The sequence below is a fragment of the Neoarius graeffei genome, chromosome 3 (genome assembly GCF_027579695.1).
Source record: "Neoarius graeffei isolate fNeoGra1 chromosome 3, fNeoGra1.pri, whole genome shotgun sequence".
Lineage (NCBI taxonomy): Eukaryota > Metazoa > Chordata > Actinopteri > Siluriformes > Ariidae > Neoarius > Neoarius graeffei.
Window position 1 is genome coordinate 24,006,474 of NC_083571.1, and position 19,709 is coordinate 24,026,182.

A 19,709-nucleotide genomic window follows, 5' to 3' on the forward strand; every position below is an offset into this window, starting at 1 on the left:
AGTCAGTATGTTTTAAGCCAAGTCTTTAGGATAGAGGATGTTGCACTTACATATTGTAACGTAATAGCACAAGTAATACCCGGAACAAGCTTGCTTTGTGGATATTCTGTAATATTACATGTAACTATAAATGGTTAAAATATGTTTTTCATTAATAAAAAATGTAAATAAATTGAAAATTGGAATTGTTGAAAAACTGCTATGGTATTAGAGGAATAAACAACAATAACAACAACAATAATAATAATGATAATAATAATATTAATAATAATAATGAGTGACGTGCTTTTATCAGTCATTGATTATTTTCCTATAACAGCATGCCCCATTGTCTTGATTGTGTTTGATTCCTTGCTTTTATCGTAGTGTTCTGAATACTTTTGGTTGTTAAATTCAACTCTATTTCATAAAACATTTGTACGAATGTGAACATAACAAAGATGACGTGGCTGTTTTTGTTCGGTTTTTGTTCAGCAAGACAATATAACGCTAACACTAATCTTTACTTTGTATACTTTCATACGATTTCATGCATGCTGAAGTCTGAAACTATGTTAGTTCATATCTTTATCTGATTAAAAAAACATACAACAACTATAATCATAGTTTAAATTTATAGGTAACTATATAGGACAAGTACTGCAGTAGCTACAATTTATTTAGTTACTGCAAACTTTAGGCTTTACCAAGATTAAAAAGGAAAGAGTCATGCTGCAGCTTAGCTAATATAGTCCAAGTTTCTTGTAAAAAATAAGCTATGATCGTACAGTAAGTATTTGGGAAGACAAGCTACATTTATTAACTAGAAGGGCACACAGTAGAGTGCATACCTCTGCCAAGTAACATATTATCAACATTAAAATCAAATCTCTTGAACCTAGGATAATACTAAAGCTGTACACCAAATTTCATTCAAATCCGTTCACTACTTTATGAGTTACATTGGGAAAAGACAAAAAAAAAAAAATCCTGGATCCACATACATATCCAGATTTGCTTCAAAATCTAATCAATTGTTCCTTGGCCCATTGTTCACCTCCTTTCCACCAAATTTCATCCAAATCCGTTCATTACTTTTTGAGTTACATTGGGAAAAGACAAAAAAAAAATCCTGGATCCGCAAATATACCTGGATCCTGGATCCACATACATATCCAGATTTGCTTCAAAATCTAATCAGTTGTTCCTTGGCCCATTGTTCACCTCCTTTCCACCAAATTTCATCCAAATCCGTTCATTATTTTTTGAGTTACATTGGGAAAAGCAAAAAATCCTGGATCCACTTACATATCCAGATTTGTTTCAAAATCTAATGCTTTGTTTCTTTGCCCATGGCCCACCTTTCCTCCAAATTTCATCCAAATCCATTCACTACTTTTTGAGTTATGTTGGGAACAGGTAAACAAACAAATGGAGGTGAAAACATAACCTCCTCTGACAAAGTTGGTGGAGGTAATAAAGCTACATTATAGCTCACAGAACCTAGCAGGCACTTTATTTAAGAGAGTTAGTTCCCTTTTCCTGGTAACCATAACATGTTATCTTCAAGTCCATCCCTAAATAGCTGCTGTCTACAATTTTATTGCGTTCCCTGTTGTTTATTATTTCACACTGTTGAGCATTTCAAGCAACTTTAGCTCCTTTTTGTCCCATTCAATCTATTTCTATTGAGAAAACAGTGTTCTTGAAAAAGTAGGTTACTGCACTGTAGAAATTTTGTCTTAATTTATATACATAATAAGGAATGCATCAAACTTGAAATATTTTCAATAGCTATTTATGTAGAACTGTATAATTATCAATTATAAAATAACTCCTAGAAAACTATCAAACAATCATTAGCCAAACATGTTGATATTGGTAATACTTCAGAGCTATTAGAGCTATTTAGCGTTACACATGTATGAAGACGTGAAGATACTTGAGTGCTAATAAAGCCAGTGTGCTTGGAGTACTCAGATTTCAGCTATACCATGCGTATAGTGTACTTGGGGCTAATTTTAAAGCTATTAACAATTTACTGTATATACAATATACTGTAAGCATCCACTCACTTTCTCCTCGAGTCAAGGCATTTTTATTGCCTTTCCATCCACAGTAAAGGTAAAACAGATTTTACTTCAAATAAAGTGTCTTTCACAACAACATGTGGACATGTTTCAGATAATTAGCTTAAAATATGAATAAAAATCTATCTAGAGCCCAGGATTTTGCCTGACCCTGCCCACTAGAACTACACTTTACCTTCAAATACTATATATACTTTATATTAACCCTTAGATGCATGAACGACCAGACCTACACTCTTCCATGAGTGGGGTCAAAAATGACCCCAATTGGAATTAGGGCATTTTTGAGTGGAAACTGATTTTATGTTGTTCAGAGTTGCTTGTTAATGCCATATTTTGATATTTGACATGTTCATTCACCACTTTGTATGTTTGTTTGTGTTTGTCTTGTGTGAATTTGTTTGTTGTTTGTTTTTGTATGTCTGTACATGTACAGTTGAATTTGTGTGTGTGTGTGTGCTCATCCGTATAGCGGTATCTCAGAGGATAACATATTCTCCAGTGGAGAGAATGATGAGAGAAACAGTAATGACACAATGACAACAGTATGATGTTGTATGATGTTCTCATGCACTTTATTTACATGTTTACTTATCCCCTTAACACCCAAATATAGAAAAAAAGTGTAAAAAAAATTTCTCAACCTAATATATGTTGTTCTAGGAAGGCTCTGATGCAAAAATTGTGTTTCTTTTTTAATTTTGACATTTTAGCAACTTTTTGGGGAAATGTTGTAAAATTACAACGTTGGCTCTCAAGGGTAGGTAGCAGAATTTCACTGGCATCATTCACACACTGTAAATGATCTGGGTGTGTTTGTCTTCACTTTCCTGCTGATAAAGGGTCACAGAAGTGATTGTATCTTCACAACAAACAACAACAATAATAGTCAGACATGTTATATTGTTTTATGACAAGTAATTTATTCAAAAAAAGTAATTTCCACTCTTTAAAAACACTGGATGAATGCTGTATGTACAAATCTGAAAACAAACTTAAGATGCATTTTTACATCTCCCTTCTTTACCTATGGTAGTCCAAAAAGCAGTTTCTTTGTTCTGAAAAACAAAGGCGGACATCACACTTCATACAAACAGTGTTAGTGTAGCCTTTAGCACACTGTCTGCACCTTCCCCCGTCAGCTTTGATGGGGGAAATGCCCAGTCATGTCTTTGCAGACATCACTTGGTGGGTGTGCATTTCTCCTCTTAGAGGGCCTAGCAGCTGGAGAACTCATAGGGCTTGAGGATGGCCGCCCTCGCTTTGGCACTGGGACAGATGTGCCAGTCAGGATAAGGGAGGATGCCAACTGGGCCTGAAACCGTCTCCTGATCAGGATCTCTTTCTTTGGAATAGCCCAGGCCTTGCAGTCCCGTTTGTACAGGAGCCAAGTGTTGATCACAGCTAGAATAATTGTGTGCCAGAAGATGTAGATGTACCAATGATGGGACTTGAGAGGAAACTTGTACTTGGCCGCAAATGAGTCCAGCAAATCCACTACCCCCATGTTTTTGTTGTAGGTCGCCACGATGTTAGGCCTCTGAACTTCCACAAATGTTTTGGCAGTTTTGTCCCAACGTTTAACCTTTTCCACTGGTTCTGGGCCAGTAAAGGATGACACAAGTGTCACCTGATGGGTGTCGTACCATGTCACAGCACAAATGTTGTGGTTCTCCTCCACTCTGACATCAAATGTCCCTCTTCCCTTTTTCTTCAAGGTTTTCTCATCATTGAGGTTGCAGTTTGGAAGCCGTACTTTACTGTTAGCACAGTAAGCTAGTGTAATAAAAATAAGTATAGAACAACATAAGTATGCAGTAACAACACAATCACACAAGATTCATTGATGTTGAAAATAAGTTAACATTTTAGGACAGTGAATTAGTATGGCGAATAAAACTGATGATAATACTTACATGTGTGTTGCTGAGTAAAAATGCTCTTCAGGGTGGTGAGAATGTAAGCAGTAGATGTGTTGATCGGCAACAAATGTATTCCTGACAACCAGAGGTGACAAAAATAAAAAGTTCCTAGGGATATCAACCGAAACTCCATATAAAATGCTTGGGGTACGTTTTGACCCCACTTATGGAAAAGTTGGGTATTGATACAAAATATAAAATAACTTAAAAGAAAAAAAACTATACATACAAATCCAAATGAGACCATATCAAAAACACCCTATTTGAGGAATACATGGAAGGTTAGACAATATAAATGTAAAATGACAAAGATTTTGCAACAAAACTACCACTGGGGTACGTTTGTGCCCCACTTATGCATCTAAGGGTTAAAATACTTTAAATATACATATATCATTATGCTTGCATTAAAGGAACAGTCCACCGTATTTCCATAATGAAATATGCTCTTATCTGAATTGAGACGAGCTGCTCCGTACCTGTCCGAGCTTTGCGCGACCTCCCAGTCAGTCAGATGCAGTCAGACGCACTGTCACTCCTGTTAGCAATGTAGCTAGGCTCAGTATGGCCAACGGTATTTTTTGGGGCTGTAGTTAGATGCGACCAAACTCTTCCGCGTTTTTCCTGTTTACATAGGTTTATATGACCAGTGATATGAAACAAGTTCAGTTACACAAATTGAAACGTAGCGATTTTCTATGCTATGGAAAGTCCGCACTATAATGACAGGCGTACTAACACCTTCTGCGCGCTTCGACAGCTCATTGATATCTGAGCTCCGTATCAATGCGCTGCCGAAGCGCGCAGAAGGTGTTAGTACGCCTGTCATTATAGTGCGGACTTTCCATAGCATAGAAAATCGCTATGTTTCAATTTGTGTAACTGAACTTGTTTCATATCACTGGTCATATAAACCTATGTAAACAGGAAAAACGTGGAAGAGTTTGGTCGCATCTAACTACAGCCCCAAAAAATACCATTGGCCATACTGAGCCTAGCTACATTGCTAACAGGAGTGACAGCGCGTCTGACTGTGTCTGACTGACTGGGAGGTCGCGCAAAGCTCGGATAGGTACGGAGCAGCTCGTCTCAATTCAGATAAGAGCATATTTCATTATGGAAATACGGTGGACTGTTCCTTTAATGTGTGAATCCATGCTTGACATATCCTTATAAGTGCATTGATGTTCACTCAGTCCTATTACCTGAACATTTTCAACCATATGAAATATTTGGAATGTTCCACAAGTTACATGTTTGACAGGAAGTTGCATTATGCAAATTTCCTGACATCATGGGAATAAGATAATTAAGTTCCCTCATTCTACTGGTCACCTTGAAAGTCTGTGAGATATACCTGTTTCAAATGTTAAGTGAATCCTCATACCAGTCGCATACATGCTACTTAACTGTATTTTGTCTATTTGCTAATTCTATGCTAAAAAAAAACAACCCCTCAACCCTGTTACTTTCATCCCTGTTGCTCATTTAAGAGCAAAATGCAGCCACTGTCAACAAAGAAACCTTCAGCAAATAGATCTGAGATAGGTTTAGACTTGTATTTTTTAAAAACGGTTAATTTTTTACAGTTGGAAATGAGAAATGGGACCCTAATTGTAAAATCATGCACAACTCTACAGTTCAGATACTAATCAGTTATAAAGTAATCATGTAGAAAACTGCAAGATACTTGGCAAGCACTCAGGTTTGGTTGCTTCTTGGAAAACGAGCTGGAGAAATCATGGATTTAAAGGAGCTCTGTATAGCCTTTGCTCAATATGAGAACTGGAAATGACTAATACTGTATAGATCCAGATGTTTGCTTTGGGGTGACATGGTGGTGCACTGGTTCTGGGTTCGAACCTGCTGGTCATCTGGTGCCTTTCTGTGTGGAGTTTGCACGTTCTCCTCGTGCTTGCATGGGTTTCCTCGTATAGTTCAAAGATACAGTGCTGCTTGAAAGTTTGTGAACCCTTTAGAATTTTCTATATTTCTGCATAAATATGACCTAAAACATCATCAGAGTTTCACACAAGTCCTAAAAGTAGATAAAGAGAACCCAGTTAAACAAATGAGACTAAAATATTATACTTGGTCATTTATTTGTTGAGGAAAATGATCCAATATTACATATCTGTGAGTGGCAAAAGTATGTGAACCTTTGCTTTCAGTATCTGGTGTGACCCCCTTGTGCAGCAATAACTGCAACTAAACGTTTCCGGTAACTGTTGATCAGTCCTGCACACCGGCTTGGAGGAATTTTAGCCCATTCCTCTGTACAGAACAACTTCAACTCTGGGATGTTGGTGGGTTTCCTCACATGAACTGCTCGCTTCAGGTCCTTCCACAACATTTCGATTGGATTAAGGTCAGGACTTTGACTTGGCCATTCCAAAACATTAACTTTATTCTTCTTTAACCATCCTTTGGTAGAATGACTTGGGTGCTTAGGGTTGTTGTCTTGCTGCATGACCCACCTTCTCTTGAGATTCAGTTCATGGACAGATGTCCTGACATTTTCCTTTAGAATTAGCTGGTATAATTCAGAATTCATTGTTCCATCAATGATGGCAAGCCGTCCTGGCCCAGATGCAGCAAAACAGGCTCAAACCATGATACTACCACCACCATGTTTCACAGATGGGATAAGGGTCTTATGCTGGAATGCAGTGTTTTCCTTTCTCCAAACATAACGCTTCTCATTTAAACCAAAAAGTTCTATTTGGTCTCATCCATCCACAAAACATTTTTCCAATAGCCTTCTGGCTTGTCCATGTGATCTTTAGCAAACTGCAGACGAGCAGCAATGTTTTTTTTGGAGAGCAGTGGCTTTCTCCTTGCAACCCTGCCATGCACACCATTGTTGTTCAGTGTTCTCCTGACGGTGGACTCATGAACATTAACATTAACCAATGTGAGAGAGGCCTTCAGTTGCTTAGAAGTTACCCTGGCATCCTTTGTGACCTCGCCAACTATTACACGCCTTGCTCTTGGAGTGATCTTTGTTGGTCGACCACTCCTGGGAAGGGTAACAATGGTCTTGAATTTCCTCCATTTGTACACAATCTGTCTGACTGTGGATTGGTGGAGTCCAAACTCTTTAGAGATGGTTTTGTTACCTTTTCCAGCCTGATGAGCATAAACAGCACTTTTTTCTGAGGTCCTCAGAAATCTCCTTTGTTCGTGCCATGATACACTTCCACAAACATGTATTGTGAAGATCAGACTTTGATGGATCCCTGTTCTTTAAATAAAACAGGGTGCCCACTCACACCTGATTGTCATCCCATTGATTGAAAACACCTGACTCTAATTTCACCTTCAAATGAACTGCTAATCCTAGAGGTTCACATACTTTTGCCACTCCCAGATATGTAATATTGGATCATTTTCCTAAAAAAATAAATAACCAAGTATAATATTTTTGTCTCATTTGTTTGACTGGGTTCTCTGTGTGAAAATCTGATGATATTTTAGGTCATATTTATGCAGAAATATAGAAAATTCTAAAGGGTTCACAAACTTTCAAGCACCACTGTATGTGGATTAGGTCAACTGGCTTCTCTAAATTTTACTGTGCATGTGAATGTGAACGTGAGTGCAAATGGCTGTCTGTCTCTCTAGTCTGTCTGTGTTAGCCCTGTGACCTGTCCAGGATGTACCCTGCCTCTCGCCCGATGTCAGCTTGGATTGGCTCCATCTTCCCTGTGATGGATTAATGGTATAGAAAATGGGTGGTTTGATTCCAAAGGCTGTTAATTTTTTGATATATTATTAATACACAAACATTTTTAATAATATCACTCTAGTTGATAGTCTTATAACGGGTTTTACAGGAAAAAAATCTATTAAAGAAGAAATAAAGTTTTTAAGTGCACAGTTGTTGCATCACATGAAAGCACGCATTCAAATTCACTTGATTTCCTTTTTTATGATATGCAAATTTATAATATTCATATGTCGCGACATGCTAGTGTAAAGTTCTGCATGGCAGTGATATATCCAACTTTGTTTTTTAGTAAATTGCTATCGGTGAATTAGATATTGATTTGCAAAAAAACCTTAGATTTGAGCTAACTAGCAAAAATACTTTGTGTGTGTGTGTGTGTGTGTGTAGGCATTGATTAGAGTGCGTCTGCTGGGATTACATCCCGCCTGTTGCCATGCCAACCTCTCGGTTACCCACCGTTCCTCCGGCAACAGAATGTTGGGGTTCAGAGTTCCAAATAGAGAAATTTCTCCTCTGAAATTGCCAGTTTAATAAGTAAATCATTTTCCCTGGATTTGAAGTGCTGGCTGTCTGAACAGAAAACAGCATCGATGATTTAAATCAGTCAGACATCTTGCACATTTCACTTAGTTAATTAGTCATAATTTTCCATTAAATATAATTTAGCCATTAAAAAGTACAGATAAACTGGGGGACAGAGCTACTGCACAAATTATATGTATATTTTACATTTTCTAAGATATTTATACTTCCATTTTTTTCCACTTCTATTTTAAAGTACATACCACTCACAACACATATTCCTGTTCCTTTTTCATTCTTTGTCCATCATTCTTCTCTCTTTCTCAGTGCCTGAGCACACGCTCCATCATTCTCTGTCGCATTCATGTTTTTTTCTTACCTTATCTTTTTTTCCCTTTTGACTGCAACTAATAAGAATATGATGCACACACTGATTAATGAATCCAGATCTAAATTGTGAGATTTTCATAATCAAATCCTGAGTTTCATACAGAGTCGATGAAACCCTTACTGGGTGTACTTTATCAATCTTTTATCAGGTTGTGTGTAAATGTTGTTTTCGTAGGGCAAACTGAACAAAAAAAATCCCACTAGATGTACAAAAATTTTGGAGAAGCTCGTTTTCTTCGTATTCATGCATGTATGATGATACAGTAAACATCCTGTGAATTACCAAGCATGTTCATAGCACAGCTAATATACATTGAGTGAGTGACGCCCACAAAACTCCATAAAAGGCAAAGCTTACAGTGCATTGAAGCAGTGTGGCATGAGCTAAACCTTTCCATAATGCAGCTCAGCCACTACAGTGCATCAGCTACCATAGACACACACTAACGCTTCCTTCTTTTATAAGGTCATTACTTTCTTAAAGGACTACTTTATTTGTCTTCATTTATGGATTTTTTGATTGCTTTCTTTCATTCATTTGAATTAAATGTATGTATAATTCAAATTATATATAGATAAAATTAATTCATTCATTCTCTATGGTGCTTATCCATTGTGGCTTGAGAGTGAGCTGGAGCCAGTCTCAGCTGACTTTGGGCAAGAGGCGGGGTTCACCCTGGACAGGTTGCCAATTTATCACACATTCACACGTCTTGACAATTTAGAGTAGCCAGGTGATCTAATCTCTATGTCTTTGAACTGTGGGAGGTAGTGTTCTGGTGGTTGAGACCAGTCTTGGTCTCAAGGTCGGTCTCAAGACCACTTTTTGAGGGTCTCATTCTCGTCACAGAATCAACTGCATTTTTACTTGGTCTTGTTTCGGTCTCAAACATAGAGGACTCGGGATTTTATTTCAAGACCACAACTGTGGCAATTTCACTAAATTGCCTGTGCACTGTCTGATTTATTTAACATTGTTACTGTGATTGGATGTAAAATTTCCTGCTTCAAATGCGCCTCATTACTAATTTGAAATTTGCGTTACTGTTAACGACTTTCACCCCTCCCCCACTGGTCTGGTCCTGGTCTTGACTCGGTCTCGCCCTGCCTTGGTCTTGACTTGATCTCAACCCCTTAAAGTCTTGGTCTTGCCTTGATCTTGATACACTTTTTTTTATCCCCCGCTGGCCGAAAGGCCCGAAGGGGGATTATATCATGGCAATTTCTGTCCGTCTGTCCCAGGAAGGGTGCTCACCTTCTGAAATCAACTCCTCTCACAATTTTTGGAGGAATTTCATGAAACTTGGCAGGATTCTTTGTTATATGTCGGTAATACACATATTGTAATTTCATTAAATTTGGTCACATTTTACCAGAGTTACAGCCCTTGATTAACAAAATTATAATTTGACAATTTCATGAGAGTGTTTTCCTTCTGAAATGGGCTCCTCTCACAATTTGTGGAGGAATTTCACCAAACTTGGCAAAAGGCATTGTTATATGTCAGTAGTACACATATTGTTATTTTTTTCAATTCAGTCACATTTTACCAGAGTTTTGGCCCTTAAATTGCAACCTTGTACTTTCACAATTTCATGAAGGTGTGCTTGCCTTCTGACATCAACTCCTCTCACAATTTTTGGACGAATTTCTCGAAGCTTGGCAAAAGGCCTTGTTACATGACGGTAATACACACATTGTGATTTAATTTTTTTTGTGAAAAATTTACCAGAGTTTTGACCCTTGATTAAAAAACTTGTACTTTGACAATTTCACGGGGTGTACATTCTTCTGAAATCAACTCCTCTCACAATTTGTGGAGGAATTTCACCAAACTTGGCAAAAGGCTTTGTTATATGACAGTTATATGCATATTGAAATTTTGTTTAATTTTGGCAAATTTTACCAGAGTTATGGCCTTGATTATTAACAAACTTGTACTTTGGCAGTTTCATCAAGGTGTGCTTGCTTTCTGAAATCAACTTCCCTCATAATTTTTGGAGGAATTTCATGTAATTTGGCAAAAAGTTTTTATCCCCCACTGGCCAAAAAGGCCTGAAGGGGGATTATGTTGTGGCGATATCCGTCCATCCTTCTGTCTGTCCGTCTATCCCGGGAAGGGTACTCACCTTCTGAAATCAACTCCTCTCACAGTTTTTGGAGGAATTTCACGAAACTTGGTAGGATTCTTTGTTATACGTCGTAATACACATATTGCAATTTCGTTCAATTCAGTCGCATTTTACCAGAGTTATGGCCTAGTTGTCGGGGGGTGGTATTATGCTCTCAGAGCACTCTTGTCTTGGTCATGACAGGAAACCAGAGGGGTGAAACCAGAGCACCCAGAGGAAACCCACATTGGCACAATCCAAATAACACGCAGAAAGGCCCCAGTTGGCCACAGGGTTCAAACCCACAAACTTCTTGCTGTGAGGCAACAGCGCTAACTACTGCACCACCGTGCCACCCCAAACCAAACATATGGATCTATATTAGTTAGTCATTTCCAGTTCTCATATAGTAAAGGCTATAGAGCCCCTTTAAAGCCATGATTTTTCCAGGTCTTTTTGCATGAAGCAACCAAATCTAAATGCTTGCCAAATGTCTTGCAACTTTCTACATGATTACTTACATTTACATGCATAGCATGTATATTTATGTATGCAAAATTGCATTATAAATTACATTAGTGACTAACTGTAAAGTAAATTATTATTATTATTATTATTATTATTATTATTATTGAATTTACTTACAAACTTACAAACATAGGATTTGAACATTTTCTTAAACAAAGTGGCTTTTCCTGAACACATTTCTCATATAAAAGCTCCTGCAAACTACTAATAAATCCATTTCCAGCGTAACAGATAAAGCCAATGTCATCTATTTCACTGCACATGTGCATTATGGAACTTTATCAATTAATTGAACCATTTGTTCAGGCTTACCATTTGACTTGGTCTGCATTTGTTCCCCAGGTTTGTACAGAAGGACGTTTGATTTTGGTGTTTACCTTCGATGACCTCATGAGAATCAAGACATGGCACTTCACTATCTCACACTACAATGAGCTCATTCCTCGGAGCATGTTGGCTGTTCATGTGAGTCAAATCAAGGAACACGACTGTCTAACATGGTTCACATGAATCCAATGTTCTTGATGCCAGTGAATCAGACACTTTTTTATTTGTGGAGTCAGTCACTGTTTGATTCTTGGTTCACGAATCAGATATTCTTTGACGCTTTGAGTCAAATTGTCAATTGTTCAGCTCAATCACAGTTTTAATGCCATTCACAGTGGTATACTTTGGTCATGTAAGTCAAATGTTCACATGAGCCCCATCTGAGTTGTTCATATACACCAGTCAGCCATAAAATTAGAAACACTGACAGGTGAGGTGAATAACATTGATAATCTCATTACAGTGGCACCTGTCAAGGGGTGGGATATATTAGGCAGCAAGAAAACAGTCAGTTTTTGAAGTTGATGTGCTGGAAGCAGCTAAAATGGGCAAGCGTAAGGATCTGAGTGACTTTGACAAGGGCCAAAATGTGATGACTAGATGACTAGGTCTGAGCATCTCCAAAATGGCATGTCTTGTGGGGTGTTCCTGGTATGCAGTGGTTAGTACCTACCAAAAGTGGTCCAAGGAAGGACCAACCGGTGAACCGGTGACAGGGTCATGGGTGTCAAAGGCTCATTGATTCACATGGGGCACCAAGGTTAGCCCATATGGTCCAATCCCACAGAAGAGCTACTGTCGCACAAACTGCTGAAAAAGTTAATGCTGGCTAAAACAGAAAGGGGTCAGCATTAACTTTTCAGCAGTTTGCGCGACAGTACTAACCACTGCATACCAGGAACACCCCAAAAGATGTACCATTTTGGAGATGCTCAGACCCACTCATCTAGCCATCACAATTTGGCTCTTGTCAAAGTCGCTCAGATCCTTACACTTTTTCCTGCTTCCAACACATCAACTTCAAGAACTGACTGTTCTTTTACTACCTAATATATTCCACCCCTTGACAAGTGCCATTGTAATGAGATCATCAATGTAATTTACTTCACCTGTCAATGTTTTTAATTTTATGGCTGATCGGTGTATATCAAATACTATTCATGAGTTTTCTTATATTCTTAGTTCATATGAATCATCTCATCTCATCTCATTATCTCTAGCCGCTTTATCCTATTCTACAGGGTCGCAGGCAAGCTGGAGTCTATCCCAGCTGACTACGGGCGAAAGGCGGGGTACACCCTGGACAAGTCGCCAGGTCATCACAGGGCTGACACATAGACACAGACAACCATTCACACTCACACCTACGGTCAATTTAGAGTCACCAGTTAACCTAACCTGCATGTCTTTGGACTGTGGGGGAAACCGGAGCACCCGGAGGAAACCCACGCGGACACAGGGAGAACATGCAAACTCTGCACAGAAAGGCCCTTGTCGGCCACGGGGCTCGAACCCGGACCTTCTTGCTGTGAGGCGACAGCGCTAACCACTACACCACCGTGCCGCCCCATAGGAATCATACTAATCAGATTTGCTTTATGCAAACAACTCAGCGAATGTTTATATTATATGAGATGTTATTTTTTCACACAAGTCTTTTGCTATGAGTAATAGGGCTTTTTTTGATTAATTTGTCGTGATCATTGGAAGAAGTACTGTAGTAACCACGCAGCCAGTACTGTTATTGTATAAGGAGGCTGGGTTAAAGTGAATTATCAGCAGGTGTGCTTTCGCGAATCCACTCTAATAAGCTTTGATTCTCTTATAAAACAAGTGTTACGTTGCAGCAAAGGGACGTTTTAAAAGTCAGTTACACACTGTCAGTAATAGCACTGAAAACCTGAGTTCGGAGCAGCATCCAAACATGACCACTCTGGACTACAACTCCCAAGCACCACAGCACCCCTCATCTCCGGAATTCTAAGAAGTACACCTGTTTTCCATTTCCCTGTAATTAATTCCTTATATAAGCCCAGCATTCACAAACGCTCACCGCGAAGTATTGTTCTGTGTCCCTGTGCCTGATCATACTGAGCCTTCTGACTTTCTGCCTGACTTCTAGTGCTTTTGACTTTGTTTACGTTTATTTCTGACTTCTTTACTCGCCTGCCCTTTGACATTCTATTTGCAAATCGACCGACCCTTGCCCGTCCCCGACTATGTCTTCAGATTGCTGTATTGGATTTGGTTACTAGTTTGCGACGCACCCGCTCTCCCCTCTGCTTGCATCCATAAGTGCCTGCACCCTGACACACAGTTTTTGAATTGATATTTTCGTAACAGAAATAACTGACTGGCTGACAGAATTTTACATTATGTGTACAGTAATTATTCGTATTTATTTTTTTACTATATTGCTCTTGCGTTTTCATTTTTATGGTGTTTCATTTTGGACTGAAGTAGGTTCCCAGTCACTAGAAGAGGTCCTAGAAGCTCTTTTTTCCTGGCTTGCTGGTCCATGATTTATGTGTACATTACCATCTCATGCACAGGTTCTGAACTGTGGGCTTGGAGTACCTCCGTTGTACTGTTTTGCCCGCTCTAACACACCCACTACAACTCAGGAAGGGCTAATAATTAGCTGGTTTGTTGAATCAGATGTGTAAGAGCTGGGGAAAACACTAAACTGACCTTTTTAGGGATAAATATATTAGTTCATTAGTTCATATATTTAAAAATCTGTAAAACTGTTTTATGACAACATCTGTTATTAAAAGCACTATACAAATAAATTAACTTGTTTTGACTTGAACTGTGTGCAGTACAGGGGCTCCTCCAAAACCAGGGTTGGGACGTTTGATCTGCTGTATGGATATTCTGAGTGACTCTCATGCATGTGGAAATCATGTTGTCAATTAGTCAGTGGAAATGTTTCTTTGTGGCCAGCCTACTAGCTGGTCTAGCAAAAAACTGCCCAAATATGTAATCAACATGGCTGATTTTGATAGTCAATAAATCTATCAATATTTTTTTCAATCAATTCATTTTTATTTTAAAAATCTATTTAAGACCAAAATATTACTTTAAAATGTTTCTTTTCAGCATGGCAATCAACTAATACTACTACAGTGGCATGCAAAGGTTTGGGCACCCTTACTGAAAATGTCTGTTACTATGAATAGTTAAGTGAGCAGAAGATGAACTGATCACCAAAAGGCATAAAGGTAAAGACGACACATTTCTTTTCAGCATTTTCTGCAAGATTTGTGTATTATTTTTGTTTTGTACAATTGGAGAGTGAAAAAAGAAAAGGAACACCATGCAAAAGTTTGGACACCCCAATACATTTGAGTTCTCAGGTAACTTTTACCAAGGTTCCAGACCTTAATTAGCTTATTGAGCTGTGGCTTGTTCAAATTCTTCATTAGGAAAGGTCAGATGATGCAGATTTCAAAGCTGTATATATTCACTGACTCCTCAAACTTGTTCCTAAACTCAACAGCCATGGGCTCCTCTAAGCAACTCCCTCGCATTCCGAATAATAAAATAATTGATGCTCACAAAGCAGGAGAAGGCTACAAGAATGTAGCAAAGTGTTTTCAGGTAGCGGTTTCCTCAGATTGTAATGTTATTAAGAAATGGCAGTTAACAGAAACAGTGGAGCTCAAGGTGAGGTCTGGAAGATGAAGAAAACTTTCTGAAAGAACTGCTTGTTGGCTTGCTAAAAAGGCAAATAAAAACCCCTGTTTGACTGCAAAAGACCTTCAGAAAGATTTAGCAGACCCTGGAGTGGTGGTGCACTGTTCTACTATGCAGCGACACCTGAACAAATATGACCTTCATGGGAGAGTCATCAGAAGAAAACCTTTCCTGCATCCTAGCCACAAAATTCAGCGTCTGAAGTTTGCAAATGAACATCTAAATAAGCCTGATGCATTTTGGAAACAAGTCCTGTGGACTGATGAAATCAAAATAGAACTTTTTGGCCACAGTGTGCAAAGGTATGTTTGGAGAAAAAAGGGTGCCAAATTCCAGGAAAAGAACACCTCTCCAACTCTGAAGCATGGGTGTGGATCGATCATGCTTTGGGGTTGTGTTGCAGCCAGTGGCACAGGGCACATTTCATTGGTCGAGGGAAGCATGGATTCGAATAAATACCAGCAAATTCTGGAAGCAAACATTACACGATCTGTAAAAAAGTTGAAGTTAAAAAGAGGATGGGTCCTACAATAAGACGATGATCCAAAACACACCTCAAAATCTACAATGGAATACCTCAAGAGGCACAAGCTGAAGGTTTTGAAAATCCCCCAGGTAAGAACTGAAAGATTATTAGCTGGCTACAAAAAGTGTTTACAAGCTGTGATACTTGCCAAAGGGGGTGTTACTAGGCACTAACCATGCAGGGTGCCCAAACTTTTGCTTCGGGCCCTTTTCCTTTTTTTTGTCATTTTGAAAATGTAAAAGATGAAAATAAAAAAATTGTTTTTGCTTAAAATATAAAGGGAATGAGCCATTTTTAACTTTATGCCTTTTGGAGATCATTTCATCTTCAACTTGCTTAACTGTTCACAGTAACAGCAATTTTTATCAGGGGTGCCCAAACTTTTGCATACCACTGTAGAGACCTATTAACTAAACTAAATAACAAGCTACTAACCAGTGTTGTAGTCGAGTCACTAAACCTCGAATCCGAGTCTAGTCTCAAGTCCCCAGTGTTCAAGTCCGAGTGAAGTCCAAGTCATTAAAAAAAATTTTCAAGTCGAGTCCGAGTCGAGTGCACTATTGATCCGAGTCGAGTCTGAGAACAAGACTCCAACTGCACCGTTTGACGGTGGCTGTTTTAGCGCCATTAACATTAGTTTGTTCCTGAACATGACGTATGAACAGGTGAATGTGCTTCTCTTTGTCAGGGAGTGCAAAGTATTCTGTCAAAGATGGTTGGGAGAGGGATGTAAGTGCAGAAGATGTGTTTATTAATACAAGTGAAGACAGGTAAACAATCCTGAATGGTAGGCAAAATCATAAAACAGTGAAACAGGCAACAGGTTGAGTGAGACATAAACAGGCTATCGTAGACTTGGCAGAATCAAAGACGAGAAACAGGAAATCAGGTATCAGGAAACTAAACAAGGAAATAAGGCTTGGTAATGTGTCAGCAACGCAACTCAATACTTCACAAAGTAAGTGTGTTTTCACAGTTTTTATATCAGCATGCTGATTGTGCCTTAATTCTGTGCAGGTGCGAGTCATTTACAGCGCGCATGTGAGAGAGAGTCTGCTTGGTGCGTGCGCTGTCCAGAACGCACCCGAGAGTCTATCTGATGCACGCGCCAAGGCGTGCAGGTGTGACACTCTTGCATGAAATTAGTACAAAAATTAATGTAGATATAAATATATTATGCCAAACTATTATGGCATGTTATAAAAAAATAAAGAAAAAAATCCAAGTTCGCATCTCCAGTTTACGAGTCCTAATGCAGTTAATGCACGAGTCCGAGTCATCAGCGCTCAAGTCCAAGTCACGAGTCCTTAAAATTAGGACAATGACTTGGACTCGAGTCCGAGTCCTGGACTCGAGCACTACAAACCTGCTACTAACTGCAAGACATTACTGACATCAGAAAGTTTAGTGCCTACAAAAACTATACAGTGTGCCTCATCTGGATTTCAAATCCTGAATTGTTCATTTCTGGCCAAATGAATTCAAAGGCAAAATAAATATCCATTGCGTGTCTCGCAAAACAAACACATTGATGCTAAATTCATTTTGTTTCCCATGTGCGCTCATGAGGCAACTCATATTTGGTGTCTGTCCAAAGCTTTAGAGCTGACTCAAAGATTTCATTGCGTGGAATCAGTGAATCAAGCTCAAAGAAGTGAACTCCGACCAAAAGCAGGATAGAGACTTGATGACCTGACACACAACATTTATTAAAAATTTATACACTACAATCCCGCTATAACAAACTCCTTGGGGGACATCCAAATAGTACATTATACCAAAAAGTTCGTAATACTGAAATGGACCCAGTCGTTACACCAAACACTCATGTTATATGTGAAATTTTAGACACATTCTCCTTATCACGAATTTCTCCTTCAGAGTCACTATCACAGTCCACTGACTGAGTTAAAGGATCACGAACAGAGGTAATGATTTCTTTGTCTGTTATGGAAATGACAGAGGTTACCGGTGTATCGGTGTCAGTGTCCATCACTGACTCGCAATGTTTTCTAAATCTTCACCATTCAGTTCATTCATATGCTGCAACTCACCGATGATGTCATTTATTTCACACTGCAGGGCTGGGGGGGGGGGATAAAAACACCACCAGTACACTTTATCTAGGTGTTAAGTTTAGCAGTATCACTAGTCATTTTGCCCTTTTATCGATCCTTTGATCACCATTCTCAGTAATTGTTAGTAATCGACACCAAAGCAAGGCTCGTTAAGCCTTTGTTTTATGCTGTTAACATGTTTTGTTAACTTGACTGCAGACTTGATTACTTACTGTTTGTCTCTGGTGGAAAGAGGAACACATGGTTCAGTGTGTCATGTAAGCAGGTGAATGATGGATGTAATTGCAGGAAGAATGTTTATTTACAAACAGGCAGGCAAACAGTTCAGAAATGTAAGACAAAGGCAGGGTCATGAAGCGGACAGTGGTCATGCAAGGCATAAACAGAATGGGAGAGGCAAAGACGAAAGGCAGAGTCCAAATAGACAAAACAAAGTTAAAACCAGAAAGGCAATACACAGATAGAAGGCTTGGTAATGTGACACACTAGGTACAGCACATATACTCTGCCAAGGCTGTGTGTTTAGAGGGTCCTTATAAGCACGTGCTGTGATTGTGCTCTAATCCGGAACAGGTGCAAAGTAATGTAATCAGTCCTAATGGTGCTCCACACTGGACGTGACACAGTGATTGTTTTTTTTTCTTTTTTACGACTCTGACTCATTGTCACTAAAGGCAGTGGACACAAACTTAGTTTGTTATATACAAAAGAGCTCATTATAACAGGGTTGCAGTGTGTTGCATATGTTAAGAAACATGACATTATACACTACAACACTGCATAATGCACGTGCTTCATGACGTGACGTGTTTTGAAGTGAGAGAGCGTTCATTTTCATTTTCAACCCAACAAGTTGCCATACAAGTTGCCATGGATAAAGTAGCACAAAATAATGTTTTCTGATTGGGCAGGAAGGATTGATAAATATAAAGGAAACTGGATAAAGTAGAACAACTCAGTACCTGGAGATTAATAATCATGCTTCAGCGAGGTATATCTCACTTCCACTGTTTCTTACATTACAAATTAAATTCTTTTTTTTTCATAAAAACACAAGTTATTATGAATTATATAAGTTATTTCAAAGTTTGCATACTTTAGATGACTTTGATTGTGTTGTTTTCTTCCTGGTAATGTGCTACGCTGATTCCATCAAATGTGTTTTTGTTATGGAATGTTATTGATTTCGTTGATTGGCTGTTGGATGTGTTTGAGCATTCCAAAGTATTTAAACTCAGCTGCTATTTTTGTGCACCAACACTGTGTAGAATCTTAGCAAAAATAGTTGACATATTTGACTAAAAACAAGATCCAAACACTCAGAACAGGAATTAAGAAAATGACATGAATAAATGGATAATTCTTTCATTAAACATGGACCACAAATAGGCTGGGGGTTTTTTGTGCAAGTTTCCAAGAAACCAAAATCTTATAGTATATTGATGTTGATAGCATTGATTCAGGAGGCTGCGGAATGACAAAATTCCTCTGTGTTATTTTTATCAATTGAGGTGAAACCTTCTAGTGGCGCTGTTGGGCTGTTGCCATAGCAACATCTCTATTAATGAATTAGAGACGTATCGGGCCAGAGTGGCGAGAGAATAGCAAACAGAATACAAGGAACGTGTGTGTGTGTGTGTGTGTGTGTGTGTGTGTGTGTGTGTGTGTGTGTGTGTGTGTGTGTTTTCCTGCCAAGGCACAAGACCCTGGAGCTCTGGAGCAACTGTCCAAAAACATCAGCAGAGTGGGACTAACCAATCTCACGCTGAACTACCTCAGAGTAAGACACACACATAGACACACCATG

General features: G+C 38.8%; 1 protein-coding gene across 3 annotated transcripts in view; it reads left to right on the forward strand.

The window, feature by feature from the left end:
* The window catches only part of ldb2b (LIM domain binding 2b), a 40,814-nt gene that overhangs the window by 12,896 nt on the left and 8,209 nt on the right, over positions 1 to 19,709 (forward strand). For all 3 annotated transcript variants that reach the window (XM_060915836.1, XM_060915838.1, XM_060915837.1), the window contains exons 4-5: positions 11,615 to 11,737; positions 19,599 to 19,682. In XM_060915836.1, coding sequence (XP_060771819.1) covers positions 11,615 to 11,737; positions 19,599 to 19,682 — 207 coding nt within the window. The remainder of the gene's footprint in view (positions 1 to 11,614; positions 11,738 to 19,598; positions 19,683 to 19,709) is intronic.